This window comes from Plodia interpunctella, chromosome 9 (genome assembly GCF_027563975.2).
Source record: "Plodia interpunctella isolate USDA-ARS_2022_Savannah chromosome 9, ilPloInte3.2, whole genome shotgun sequence".
NCBI lineage: Eukaryota > Metazoa > Arthropoda > Insecta > Lepidoptera > Pyralidae > Plodia > Plodia interpunctella.
Genome location: NC_071302.1, coordinates 5560896 through 5576267, shown reverse-complemented (window position 1 = coordinate 5576267; position 15372 = coordinate 5560896). Strand labels below are relative to the sequence as shown.

General features: G+C 34.2%; 1 protein-coding gene across 12 annotated transcripts in view; it reads left to right on the top strand.

The window, feature by feature from the left end:
• scrib (scribble) overlaps nucleotides 1-15372 on the top strand; it is a 70678-nt gene that overhangs the window by 9938 nt on the left and 45368 nt on the right. For 11 of the 12 annotated variants that reach the window (XR_008404952.1, XR_008404951.1, XM_053749476.1 and 8 more), the window contains exons 3-8: nucleotides 4855-5023; nucleotides 10638-10758; nucleotides 10991-11283; nucleotides 11371-11616; nucleotides 12543-12712; nucleotides 14397-14480. Coding sequence is in view for 10 of the 12 variants with exons in the window: in XM_053749476.1 (XP_053605451.1) it covers nucleotides 4855-5023; nucleotides 10638-10758; nucleotides 10991-11283; nucleotides 11371-11616; nucleotides 12543-12712; nucleotides 14397-14480 (1083 nt within the window). In the remaining 2 variants the exon portion in view is untranslated. The remainder of the gene's footprint in view (nucleotides 1-4854; nucleotides 5024-10637; nucleotides 10759-10990; nucleotides 11284-11370; nucleotides 11617-12542; nucleotides 12713-14396; nucleotides 14481-15372) is intronic. The other variant, XM_053749475.1, reaches the window with a different exon arrangement.

Sequence of the window (15372 nt, the reverse complement as noted above, 5' to 3'; positions counted from 1 at the left end):
TGAACTCTTTATTACTGTGTGCGTTGGGTCGATCAGACCCGACACTGTCCACCGCTTCTGCTCAAAATAATGAGGGTTCAGATCGATAACACAGAATTAACATATTCCTATCATGATGACTTTGATTTGTTACTTTTGTTTTCTAACATTTTATTTGTGTTGATTTTTTGGGCGCCAGCAGTGTTCGTCCTGTTGGTAGAGTATTTTCGTTGTAATTACGTCAGATGGTTTAAATCCGGTCTGGCGACTCGATTAAAAAGACCTGCTCGTGCTGATATTTTTCTAACAGTGAAATATTATTGGAGTGCATATTTGTAATCGTCGTCATTATGAACACCTTAAGTTAACAAGAAGCGGTGGTACCTATCAATGCTTTGTTGCATCTCATGATGACGTATGGATAGTAATTTGTATTATTATAATTCATAGCGAATTATTGTTGGCGTAGTTATTTGCTTCATAAAGTTACATTTCTACTCTCTCCTTGCTTTAAGGCTTCAGTCCGTCTGCTTTGTGCTGGGTACAACTCAATAACGCCATAATAGGATTCACTCGGTGGTAAGCCACGCGAGACCGCTCGGCCCCGCCATAACATTTACTGCAGCTAACTTTAATCACAGAATGGCTCTTATCGTACGTACATAGTTTATGCAGCCTGCCGACCTATTAAACTCTGAATAAACTCCAGTTAGTGCATAACTATTATATTGAAGCATGAAACCGGTGAGAGTAAGTGAAAACAAAACTTTCGATGTACTATGTGTGCTCGAGTGTGGACTCTATTTCAATATTAATTCAACTGCAATGATGATGATCAAAAAACACCATATTTGACATTTGCAGTTTTTCAGTATGGGCCCATAGTATAGTAAAAGTACTAGTTACTACAAATAGTACGTATAGAAAATGTTGGATTTTTGACAATGATTTTGTTTGTTAACCTAAAGATTAAAACACCAGATAACTTAAATTTCCTATCAGACCCCAGCTTCTTCCTTTACGGCAAGACGTATTCTGCAACGGATATTACGTAGTCTACGTATATTAACATCTATCTTACTAATTTACGCAACGTTCCCGTGAATTATTATTTTGTCCTTTGATAGCTATGCGTGGTTTCTTCCACCCTAGTATATCTACATAGAAGGCGGCAAAAAATAGCTATAGGAAATAACAGCATGCTCTAACGAGGTTGGCGCTTGGCAGGCCGCCGGTCATATTGACAGAGCTGAACCACGCGTGAGTGAGAGAGAGTTATATTCTTGATGAAAACTATCCATTGTCGTAATATGCACTAAATTAAGGAAAACTATTTATAATATTGTATATTTGCATACACAAACTTTAATTTATAGGCGCACGCTGAAAACAATAGAGGTCAGTAGGTCGCAATACTTCGCAGCTGTGCAATAATTAACAACTAGTTACGCGAGTTTTTACATTTTTAATTACTATTTTATTTGCAAGTAAATTTATTGGTTAAAAATAATCAACTGGCAAATAATCGTTTAAATAATGTAATTTGAAAGGAACTTTTCTATTCATGAATCAAATGTTATCGTATCATTGAAATAAAAACAGATGCTATGCCGTTTCCTCTAAGTTTAATGTCAAGTTGTCGCTTACCTATCTATTTTTCCGACACTACAAGAGTCTAATTTTTTGCTTGACCTACAATAACAATGCGCTGAATCATTACAATTATAGTGGCGCTACTAGTCTCCTATTCCAAGTGATTGGCTTCATTTCATTGTTTAGGTTTTAAGTGCCTACATTTTTTATCGCGAGCAAATGGTAACTTTATCTAGATACTAGTACATTAATGATCGTTGTTTTATTTTATATGTTTTTGGAACTTCTTGAACCGGGGCGGAAACAGCGTTGCCGCAGGCTTCTTTCTGAATAGTTCGTTCGTGCACTGCGCCCATAAACAAAGCAGCGCACTCAGAGACATATCCCCCGTAGCCGTTGCTAGCTGCATACCTTTCCTAAAATAGAATCCCTTTCAAACAACGCCACATTAATCGTTCCCTTTGAAAAATCTGAAATGTAAACAAAAGACCATTGTAGAATACTTACCTAGCTTTTACGTTAAAAGTTTCTCAGAACATCATCTCCCAATTGACATGAGATGCTCGACCTAATTCCATTGTTTAAAATCGATCGATAGCAATCAACTTCCCCGTTCAGAAGTATTGTGTTCAGCCATATATTGAGTAGGGCCTAGTACCCTGTGCCCTCTGGCATGGCAAATAATAGATGACGAGCCCGCTGGAATTTCAGCCCGCAGACCGGAAACTGGGGCGCACTACCGTTAGCATCGTGAAATTAGAAAACCAGAGTGATACATTGTGATAAATCTGTTACAACAATTGAGCGAAACATTCCGAATTACAACATCGCCCGTTATGATGCAAGCGTTTAAGTAAATCTGCAGCATCCGAATGATTGTGACATATTTTCACGTCATTTTGTTTGTTATGTAAACGAATTGTTGGAAATATAAGTAGGTATGTACTTAATAGTTTCAATAAGGAAATAACGCCTTAATGAGACTGATCTGAATATCTACCGTGTGCAGTATAAGGTGGAAACATATACAATATTTTTCATCCTCTTTGACCGAGCGAGCGAAGAGAGCGAGGTCTAACATTCTACTCGGGGCAAAAATACATTTTTTGTTGTACCTATGTATGTTTGTAACGCGATAACTTTCGAACCGTTGGTCCAATTTTGGTGAAATTTAAAAGGTATGAAGGATATGTCAATAAAATTTTTAAGTTCGTGGGGCATCAAAATCGGTTCAGTCGTTTTTGAAATATTCACGATTTTGTAAAAATATATTGTGTTCGCGAGGTCTAATTTCGGGGCGAACAACTAGTATTATATAAATATTTATATATTGTCTACATTATGCTACTTAAAAAACTTAACCGAGAAAACACAAAACTTATCTGCAGAGTTTTAAACAGCAGTTTGCAAGTTATGCACCGTAAACTAGTGTAGGAGGTATTTTGCCGGAGGGGGTGTTGTTGCGGTTAATATGCATATCAGCTGAAACGCGCTGTTTGCGTCAGTTCGCAGTCAACACACGTTCATATATGAGCAAGTTTACAACTGTATATTCCAGCCACACGAAAGTTATTCCAGTCTAACTTTGAATTAAAACCTGCGGTTGGGAATTTTGAATCGTAAAGTGATTATAAAATATCTAAATGTGTGAAGATTTTATCCCTACATATGAAATAATAATACTACTAAGAGACTCGTAGCTATTCTTCTATACTTGCGGAGAAAAAAACAATTAATATGACTGAAACATATTTGATAATGTATATGGAACATACACAATGACGCACGTTATGTCTAAGATTTATTTTTATCTTTCACATGGCATGTGGTATCAATTGAAGCCAATAAACGTAATCTGTTCGTTTCAATTTTTTTAAATAATGCTGTCATAATGTTTGATAATATGAAGCTTGTACAGCCTTCGGCAAATGTAAATTGTATAGCTTGAATTGGTAGTTTAGTAAATCTGCCATAATTTCAAGACAAATTAAACACTGTTTTTTACTCTTAGTGGTTGTTTGAGAGATATACGAGCAACTAGTTAAAACAAAACAAATACATGTTTATCAGGTGGTGATGGCATGCAGGATTAACGTCTTAAGCATGTGAGAAATAGTTTTAATTTATGACTTATTGAAATCAAATCAACAGCAAACTGAGCAAAGGTTCAGTTCAGAAGTTTAAATTTTCTGTAAAGGATGAAGATGTTTAAAATAGCTGACGTATACTTGTGGGAGCAGTTAACAAAATACATTTAGTTAAAATATTGGAAGGAAAATCACGCTATTCTAGTGACCGTAAATGCGGTAGTGGACGCTTTGAAAATTCTTCCATGAGGTCTAGCAGAGTATAGAACTTACCCTCTTAGTCCTTAAGGATTAGGTAGAAACTTTCTACGATTAGGTGGTTGGAGTTGAGAATGAACTGGAAATTTCAGAATATATAATTGAAGGGACACCAATCCTAAATAAGCAGAACTTGATTAACTTTCTCTATTAACATAGATATGGCTGCTTTTATCTAGACTTAAGCATTATCCACTAAATTTCTGTTTGTCCTATCGTTACCCAAGAACACAAAAATCTCGATTCGAACAAAGATTGTGTCGAATGTATTTATGTTTGTTCGCTTGTAAGAAAACCTAGGAAATCCAATGTTAAAGTAATTAGTTCGAGCTTTTGGCCTCGTTCTCGATATCAGTTACCGTGTTTTGTTTTATGTCCCAAAACATGAAACAATTGCAAATTATTTTGAGGACCGCAATGTTTACACGTCCGTGTGCCAATTATTCTCGCGTCGACCTTCGCGGCCCTTACTCGTACGGTAGCTGCGTCAAGACTTCGCACCGCCACATCGTCATCACCAAGGTTCCGTTCAATTAAATGCACCTCAATCAAAATGGCCCGAGCCGTGTATGGATCTTCAATGATTTTCTTTCGACATGTAAAAATTACTTCATTGTGTTACAGGAACATTAAGTTCTTTCGAGTCTTCGTGACAATTTTCCTGGTTTTTCAATTTGAATTCACAGAGCCAAACTTTAAGAGGAAAATATTTTACTTGCAAAGTTCTTTGTTACAACTTATAAAATGAGTATTAAGTTTCTTCATTTTATTATACTAAAACAGGATTCATGCGTTTCCGCTGGAAATTTTGCCTAAAAAAACCATCTTTAACCCTGTTGTAATTGTCATACATTGAAATATTTGCCAGCTGGTTCACACAGCTTAACAATATAATAACTTATTATCTAACTTAACCTACTACATGCTTTGTGATCAGACATTCCGGATATCCCCGAGGACATCAAGAAGCTGCGCGCGCTGCAGATCGCGGACTTCAGCAGCAACCCCATCCCCCGGTTGCCGGCTGGCTTTAGCCAGCTCCGGGCGCTCACGGTGCTCGGCCTCAACGACATGTCGCTCACCAGCCTGCCTAGTGACTTTGGAAGGTAATACATTGAAGGAAAGAAAATTAAAACAACCTTTAGCTATATATTGAATTTAAAAAGTTAAAAAACTGTATTCTACTATTCTTTGATTCAACCTTGACCAAGCCGTGTGGTCTCCCAGCCCATACAGGAACAATCATCTCAGGGTATGTTGCGCATGTCACTTTTTCAGATTAAGGCTTCATTTCTACCACAACTCATCCGAAAAGCCCGCGTTTTGCTGCTCAATATTTTTCATTTTATCTTCTCGAATATCCAGCTCATCATTATTTTCAGCTTATAGAAGACCACTTCTGGTCATAAGCCTCTCCAGGAGCGGAGCACCATTGTTGTTTAAAACTTAACACTGTCCTCTTTTTAGTTCTGCTATTCAAATATTTTAAGAGGGTTAAAATAACAAAAAGAATATAGGATACATCGGGTACCTACTTAAAACTTGACACTTCCTTGTCTTGTAATATAAATTTGGTTTTATCTTTGCGCATTCAGGTGCTCGTGATATGTTTTATCTATTACGTTTTCTTTGTGTCAAAGTAATAAAATATTTATGTGAGTTTTCTACTCAGAAAATCTAAAAAACTTTGTTGCTTTTTCATGAAATATAAAACAGATCCACACAGAATCCTCTCAATATAAATTAAATATTATCTTATGCTCTATATTAACTATATTTTAGATTTCTAATTTACTATGATGCTTTTATTATTAAGATTGATGATGATATAATCGATATTCTAGTTAAGTAATTAAAGTGTTAGTTAAACCCACACGTATCTATACATAGTTGGTTCTTAATTAACTAACTATTTTTCATTGGAGAAAGTGCCTATTGTATGTCAGTTAGTACAAAACATCGGATCTTCGGTGATTGACAAACTGACTGGTTGATATCATTAAAGTGAACAATGGTAAACATATACAAAAGTCTTTATAATAAATAGGTACGCGTATATATTTTTACTATTACATACATTGCGACGACTAGCTTTGATAAAATATTCAAACATCTGGTTTTCCATTTCACTTATTTTGCGTTGCCTTTTAGATGTTTAATTATTCAAGAGCCTGAATTTTGTTGACAGAGTTTTAAACTTTGCAGTTATGAATTACATCACTTAAAGCTTATATTTTATAAGCTTTGAAATACACGGTTGATACTAGTAGGTTTCATTAAGAAGGCAATCGTTCATTTATTTGTTCACTTATTTATTATTTTTAATAGTTTAAGTAATAACTCCTGTTCTAATCAATCCTTTGAGAAAGCTCAACGTCGATGTATTGTATTTATCGAGCTTTGCCTAAGAGAGTACAAGCGAAAGCGAAAGTTCTGGAAAGTTACTGGTCATTCAGTCCTTATAAAGACCACTCTAACTCTAGTTCCTTTTGTCTTCGTAATAGTTCTCATTATTACAATACAAATAATAAACCATTTTCGGGAATTTTTATATTTAAGTTTATTCTGCTCTTAAAATAATCTTCAGACAATATACCTAATTCACACACAGAAATTCACATTGTCCTTCGATCTTTTATTTTTGTAATGTATGTACCCTTGGCGTCATTACCATACATGTAAGTTAATCCGCTACACCTTCAAGTCTCATACGACTGCGTCATCTGACTGGATTGACCAAGCATGACTAATATAATTATAATATTGTTTTGGTTGGTATTATTACGAGTAGAGTTCATAAAACTGAGATTTTAAATATATAGTCTTATTAGCTTATTAAATCTTGTATTACTAATCAGTTCTTTCGAGTTTTTTGGAAACATAGGTACTAAAGTGGTTGTAAATTGACATGTGTGTGTGTATTTCATAAAAGACTAGGTATTCTGTTCTATAAGACAATCTCATATATCCCATCTTCCCTAGGATAAACCTTTACGTTTGTTGAATTTGTAATTAACCCTAAATCTGTTGGAATCTGCAATTTAGCTTAAGTATTCGCACCATTTCCATAAATTTTCCTTCACTAACAGCAACCTCCTAACTGGAACCCTTTACTAATATTTGACTTGGAGGACATTCGGTCATTAATAACGTGAGACAATTTTTTAATAATAGTTTCTGTGAGGTAACTAAATATAGATATTTTGACATTAATTTTCAAAACATTTTTTTAATTGAAATTGTTTAAAAATTTATAATACGCTACGCACACGAGTTCTTTGAAGTAAATGTTACTTACAGTATAAACCGCCAATTATGTTTACGATGTAATTTAGGTGGAGAGGAGCCGACCACATTTAGGGCTTTGAATATACTGATTTGAAAAGGAATAATTAAAACCCCGTGCTAGATATTATATAAAACAGGCACCTGGATTATAATTGTGTATTTACTAAACTAGAATCAGTTTTAACTGATATGACATTCTAAGACGATAAAATTCATGGTGTGTCCGACCAAAATAGTTCTATCGGAAGTTACCGTTATCGCACATGTACCTATAATTCTAGTAATGGCTTTTGATAGAGACATTTTATTACAAATATAATTTATATTAAGTATACAGTCATTCCTCGAACAAAAATTATATTTTGCTAATAGGTTATAGCAGTCAAAGTGTTTGCAATTTACTAGTTCCATAGTTCGTCATTACGGTCTGCGGTAAGATCTAGAAATGTACAGTAATCTGTAAATGCTCGAGTCACGCATACGTTTATGGAGTCTGTATATTTTTTATGTCTCTAATGTTCTCTTTTTATGGGAATAAACATCGTTCACTGGAGAGTATCGAGAATGGCTCTCGTATCAAGGATGCTGTCTCACTTCATTTATTTATTATATCCGGTCGTAAAACTAACATTAAGGAAATAAGGAGGAAGTTATCAAAGAGAAAAATATGAAGATTGTATTTGCATAGATCTGGATAGTTTTATTATCATTGAGATTTAGTTCTAGGTACTTAGTTTCTATGTAGGTAGATGAATCACATGAACTGTAGTCGTTCTTAAATTACTTTGTTTTTAATTGTCGCTTCGCGAGTTTTTGCAAAGGTTCAATAAAGGATGTTGATATTGATGGCCAGTATTTTTATTGAAGGCAATGCTATGACGCTACGTATTTGTTTTCCTGTCATACGTAGGTTCGCAAGAGGCCTGGGTGATTCACCGCACTAGCTTGTATACAAAACCAGCGCTAAGTACTTTGACATCTGTTTAGGAATGCGGCCTCCGGTCGTACGTGAGCCTTGTTGCGTGTTATCAGCAAACAATATGGTTTTGCGCAACAGTTCAGTCTTTTACTCATCAGTACTTGCTTAATCTTCTTCGGCTTTTGTTAGGTTGTATTTGGATGTTCATTGATGGAGCGAAAGGAAAACTTAGAATGTGCCAGCTGCTTTTTCTTCCATGCATATTGTAAAAGTCAGTCAAGGAATAGGGCTATAAACTGGATATTCCTCACAGGCGATGGACAACAATAAGCCCGCTATCCGGCTGCAACAGCTGTGGCCGTGAATTTCGGGTTTTGCTAGTCTCAGCCCTGTCTACCCCGTGAGGGATAAAACGTGATATTAGTACATTTGCTGTACTGTGAATCTGATATTTTGTGTCGGCCAAGTGAGTCAATAATGACTATTTTATTTAGCACAGGAATTATAAACAATTTTGTAAACTAAGCATTCTCTATTGTTTTTATCATTACTCGATCTATAATGACATTACTCTGGACATTCCTTGGTATACCAAGACAATAGAATTTGTTTTAAATTACTTTCCCAGTAAATGACAAATACGCAGAACAGTTGTAAATTGAGAAATCTTAAAAGTAATTTTCCTTGTTTAACAATTTCTAAGTTCGTTTTTCCTTTTGTGTTTGCCTTTAAGTTAAATTGTCTAACAAAAACCTATTCATTCATTGATGCGTTGTAAGGTAGGTACAGATATATTCTCATCTACATTTCACAACAGTGAGACCTCGACTCCAATGTGGAAACCAAACAAATTGTGTATAATTCCATTTCAGTGCCATTAGCGTATCCATGGTGTTCATAACTTGAACGTACACACAGCATAACAAGCAGGCATCTAAACCATGCTTCTAATACGTTTTGCCTTTCTTGGCGTTCTGTTGACTCGAAAATAGCTTCTCGTATCTTGTTCTTCCGAATACATTTTCTCATGATTAAATTTTTCATACGTAGGTACAGAATTTTTCAGGATGTATTTTTTTCTCTGGAGATACAGTTAACGATCATTTTGAATTAAATTGAAATTATACATTCACATTTTTCTTTCCGCTCAATGTTTTGCACCTTTTTAACAATGTAGAAGGTGTCTCAGAAGGTACCCCAGTATAATTAACTAGATCTTGGATTTATTATTAGGGACGAAAAAGTATAATTACCGTAACTTTTTCTAAGTAGTATTTATGAGTCTATTAAAACAGACTTATTTCGTTTTCTGTGTAAATATTCTATTATTATTATCTTGATGCTCTTATTGTATCTTCAGCAGATGTAATTGCAGTGACTGTTCGTATCAATCATACTATTTATAACATACGTTTATAAATAAATAATATAATGGATTAAGTATAAAGGTATTTATATTTATACAAATTTTACTATATCATCTTTATGACTCTCAAAAGCAGTCTCTGAAAAGTCTCTTTTACTTAAGATCTTGTCATGTCATTATCTTTTACCACATAACATAACTGCTTTATCATCACATCTATTATTGCTCATACTATTTTAAATAAAGTATAATATAATCCAGTTGTGCCAATACCATCCGACATTTGCATTCTGTGGCTTTAATATTATCAAACCAGTTTGTGCAATAAATGGGTACCTACTTGTAGAGTGTTTGTACCACATTCCTAACAGGATAATTTTGTGACGGTTCGGTGTGACACGAAGCAAAATAAATGAAACCTGTCCACGGACGCCATTTTAGGTTGCTAGTGTTACATTTAATTAGGTAACGTTTTGCCAGTTTTAATTTATAAATACGTTTCGTAAGGTTTAACCACGTGTCTTACAACCATAATAAAGTATTAAATATTTTACGAAGTTGAAAGGCCACGCGTTGCATCCTAGTAACTATTATGTGGTAGTCGTCCTCGGTTAATAAAATTTAATGCTATTAAACTAACCACATGGTATGACAGCCTTGCACTGGGTGCAACGAGATAGCGACAGTACCACGTCCTGTGCGGCAGTAATTCCATTGTGTTTCCACACCGCTGGGCTTGTCTCATCAAATTATTATGTCATATCCACAGCCGGCGAAGGTTGCCGCGGTTTCCTACTAAAACTATCTTCGTAAAATTACTTCTATTTTTATGTTCTCTACCAAAGATTCAGATTTATGTGTATCTTAAGAAACGTCATAGAATTTTATGCTTCTTACCGTTTTCCTAACTAATATTATAAATGCGAAAGTAAGTTTCTTTGTTTGACCATCTTCTTTTGCATACATTTAGTTTGAAGCATGGAGAAAGACATAGGGTACATTCCGTCCCGGAAAAATAACAGTTCCCGTGGGAAACGCGGGCGAAGCCGCGGTCAAATAGTTATTTCATGAAACGATTTCACAAGAAAATCAAGTCAAATTTATAGCGACATCGTATGTGCTAAATGGAATAATTTTGTCGTTTCAGCTTGATGTCACTTCAGTCTCTGGAGCTGAGAGAAAACCTGCTGAAATCGCTGCCAGAGTCTCTCAAGAATCTTACCAAATTGCAAAGGCTTGACTTGGGCGATAACGAAATCGAAGAATTGGTAAGTTTATCATGGAGTGTGGTGTTGCCAAGAATACCATGAAAAACTATAATAATTATAAAATCTCGACAGTTGAAACGATAACAATATTTCGAAAAAAAAACAAAAAATGTCCACATATATTCAAAATATAAATAAATTTACATTAATAAATACTTCAAATCAGTTCCGTACAAATAATACGTAGTACAATTATAATTTTTGTTGACAGATTTAATATTTTGTATTTCAGCCTGGCTTTATAGGAGAGTTGCCGGCACTCGAGGAATTATGGCTGGATCACAACAAACTCCAGTACCTGCCCCCAGAAATCGGGAACCTCAAGGCACTAGTGTGCCTGGACGTGAGCGAGAACAAACTAGAGAAGCTTCCAGAAGAAATCGGGGGCCTCTGCTCCCTCACCGATTTGCATCTCTCTCAGAACATGCTGGAAACCATACCCGATGGTATTGGCGATTTATCCAAGTTAGCTATACTGAAGTTGGACCAAAATAGATTACATACGTTAAATGAAAATGTAGGAAGGTTAGTACACTGTTCGGTTTAATAAATATAGCAGTGTTTATATCTCACTATTTATAGCACTACCATCTGATTGTGTTACTCTTTCAGGTGTACAAATCTACAAGAGCTTATATTAACGGAAAATTTTTTAATGGAGCTGCCTAAATCTATAGGGAATCTCAATGAACTGACCGTACTGAATGTAGATAGGAATTCCTTGGGTGAAATACCGCTGGAGATTGGCAATATGACATTGTTGGGTGTGTTAAGTTTAAGGGACAACAAGCTAACGAGACTGCCGAATGAATTGGGGAACTGCAAGTCGCTGCATGTGTTGGATGTTAGTGGAAATAGGTGAGTTAAACGCAACATGCAAAATGAAGCAAGAATGCAAAAATGCTATAAAAAGCTATGTACATCACTTTTTATTTTCAAAACTAGCAACTTTGTCGTGGATACTTTCGCGATAGGTTTCCCTTATTCGTTACAAACAAAATGCAAATCTTGTTTTTAATATTATAATTATAAGTATAGAATATAGAATAATATAGATTATACCCAATTTCATTTAGTTATTTTTAATGTAATTGAGATGATCAAGCACGTAATGCATGTACAAGTTAGATTCCGTAATAAGGAAATGGTTGACACGTTGTGTGGTGCTAAAACGACGTATATTATGACTATTATTACACCATTCCGGCAATGTGTAATTGGAATGTGAGAACACTTTTAAATGGTTTAATTTTAACGTTTGTTAATGGCAATGGGCAGATGTGATGAAATTAGCAGATGGCATAATGAATTAAGCACTCGTTAAAATCAAAATAAATTTTATTAACTTAAAATTTGATTTTTTTATAATACTTATATGTCCTCTTTCCATGTTTATTTTTATTTAACTGATGCAATATTTTGTAATTATCAAAGCCAAGGATTTCGAGGTTCAGATTCATACAATTGAAATGTAATGTGGCTATAAATGTTTCTGATTTACCGAGTTATTTTATATGTACCAATTGCCTAATTTAGTGGCCATAAAATGCATCTATGTCTGCCTGGTACAGCAATTCAATTGTTAAAATTATAGTGTCGATTTTACCTAAAGGTCGGATGACATTGACTCATTTTTACTGTTATTTGTTTTTCTTCATAAAGTTTTATGGATTTATTATGTATGTAAACATCGTTATTTTAAATTACATAGTTGACTTATCAAATACGATACCTACGTGTCATTAAAAATGGAAAATATTAACTATAATCGATTTTCATTCCAGGTTGCAGTACTTACCATACACACTGGTGAATCTGGAACTGAAGGCGGTGTGGCTATCAGAGAACCAGGCTCAGCCACTTTTAACCTTCCAGACGGACAGAGACGAAACCACGGGCGAAAATGTACTCACGTGCTTCCTTCTGCCTCAGCTCAGTTACACTCAACAGCCCGGTATGAACAAAAAAAGAAATATCGCTTTTGGTGTCTTCACTTTTTGTATTATTTGTTTCTCTCGTTCGAAATTCAACTGGTTCGATTGTGTAATAAAGTTTCGCAGATATCCCTTTTGGGATTTTTTTTCAAAAGAATGTAAAATAACATTGGAGCATTTTTTTATCGTCTTAGCTGTAACTCATTATTAAAATAATGATTTGCTTTTACTATCGAAATACTAAATTTATCAGACGGGTTTTTTATGTCTAGCTGAAAGAAATAGTGCCTGCAAAAACTGTTGAATTAGTCTGTAACTATTAACTGTATGAAGGCGCTAGCTCCAATTAATTTATATTTTTCACTCAACAATCGAAATTATTTATCACTCGAAATCAGGTCACAATCACACCAGTTTCTTTTCGTATTTTTAGTGCATTTTTCAGTCGCCTCTCTCATGGTGGCTGCTCATTTAGTCTGTAACAATAGTCTATTTATGACTGGCATACTACCCATACGGTCTGCAGTTCAAGGTTTTTAATATCATCCTCTGCAATTTACTTATGAGGTCGTGTTACGTAGGCAACCTGTGTGGACCGGTTGTCGAGAACATTGTTTTATAAATATTGATATCTCTTCAACACCATGTCTGCATGAATGATATTATTATAATGTGAATTTTTGTTTAAGTATAACTTTGTCACTGGCCGATATAGTAAGGTTTAGGCTAAACCGAAGGATATTGTAAAGATTTTCTTTTATTAAATTGTAGTTATTTATATCCAAAAATAGTCATAGATGACTCTGTAGTCGACTCTAGTATAGCATTAAAGATAAAATTTGGGGATTTAATAATTAGAGTGTTAACATGAAATCAATGCGAACGGTCAAAGTACTCCATTCGAACATAAAATTATAAAAGTAGTAGTTAGTATAAGTATAAAAGTGAACATAGCATGCAAATCATATAGGCGGTATGCCTTTCTCTTCTAAATTTCTTCGATTTTCAACACTTCTCTTTTAATATTTTTTGTCATTCACGTTTTATTTGCTTACACTGATGCATCGTTTGCACTCCCAAATTAAAAAAAATAAATTGTAAATGATTTATTATTGACTTGCTCTATTGCATTTGAATTATTTTTAATTATTACAAATTTAAATGAATATTTTGCAACAATATTTTATGGTATTACTTCCATGCAAATGGAGATAAGTCAATGATATATTTAATTACTTTGTTTTGATGCAGTTTAATTGTTACGTCAATAGTTATTCGTCTAGCCCTTGCATATTATGCTTTTTTGTGCTTTTATGATTTAAATATCAGCAAAAACTTCATACATGTAAAAAAATACGATAACAAACATGATCTAAAAATCGACTCCGTTGGCCAAGTATGATGTCCAATTGACTATATGCAAGCAAGATTTGAATATTCATTACATAAATATTTTTTAAAGTACAGTTACAACAGCAAACTTTATTATGACATCACACAATACTATTTAAAATACAATTTAAACTGTAATGCCAACAATTTTCTGCTGAAGCTTCCTTTGAGATTTGTAAATAATGGAAACTGAATGAATGGAAACCTGTTGTTCATAACGTAAATTAATGCAATGTTAGTTTTTGCTGCATATTTCTCGTTTTGTTTTTGCCGTGTACATATACTAAAAGCCACTTGTCACACAATGAATAGAGCTGGAACACACGTCAGAGGTCGGCAGTCAACACTGGTACAGGGACAGATTTAGTTCACGATCTCAAGACCTGTACACGCAAGGTAAGGGTTTTCTACTTACAGTACGTACAGTTCGTGTGGGTAAACATAAATGGAAATAGGAGAGATATTAGGCATGTTTAAAATTAATTAGCAAGTTGTCATTAATTCGCTTTGAGTTTGCTTTCTGTAGACATTGTAAACAATGCCATTTTTAGTAAACAAAAGTATACTGTATAGTAGTTTCCATTTAAGATGTATATGTGGGAACTCATTTGATTAATGTTAGTGGAAGTATGTTTCTATATAATTAAGAATGAGTTTCTTTTACCTCTGTTTACCTTTACCTACACTGACTACACACAGTACTTTAAGGTACACCAGCTCACTGCTAAACACAGCCTTTAATTACATTATTATTTCGCACATATCTGATGTAGTTCTAGTTCGCTTAATATGCAACATAAATGCATATATTTAAAGTGCGTTCATGTCTTAATATCATTAAAGAAAAGATTCTTGTTAAAATAAGAGTTGTAATAAATCAATAATTATTTCAGTCAGACGTTATCGCACTTATCAATGTTGCTTTATCAGTTGATTCTGCGTTGTATATACTATGTTGATGTATTGTATGTGTGCCGTTATAAAGTATTTTATCATATTCAAAAATCATTGGTTCTTCACCCTGTCTTTGCTGTCTGGGGAATTTTTAATTTTGTCTTTGCGCTGAATTATTAAATTCCTATATCCTTTAGTCCTACATACAAATTGGGTACTATCAAACTTCATCAAAATTAAGATGAGAATGAAAACGCTTATAAACAAAACTATTTTTATATACAAATCTGACCCAAATTACAATATACTCCGTAGCTATTTAATTGCGTATCAAACTTCATGAAAATGAAAAAGCTTAAAATATTTATACCATTTACGCATTATTTTACCCAAG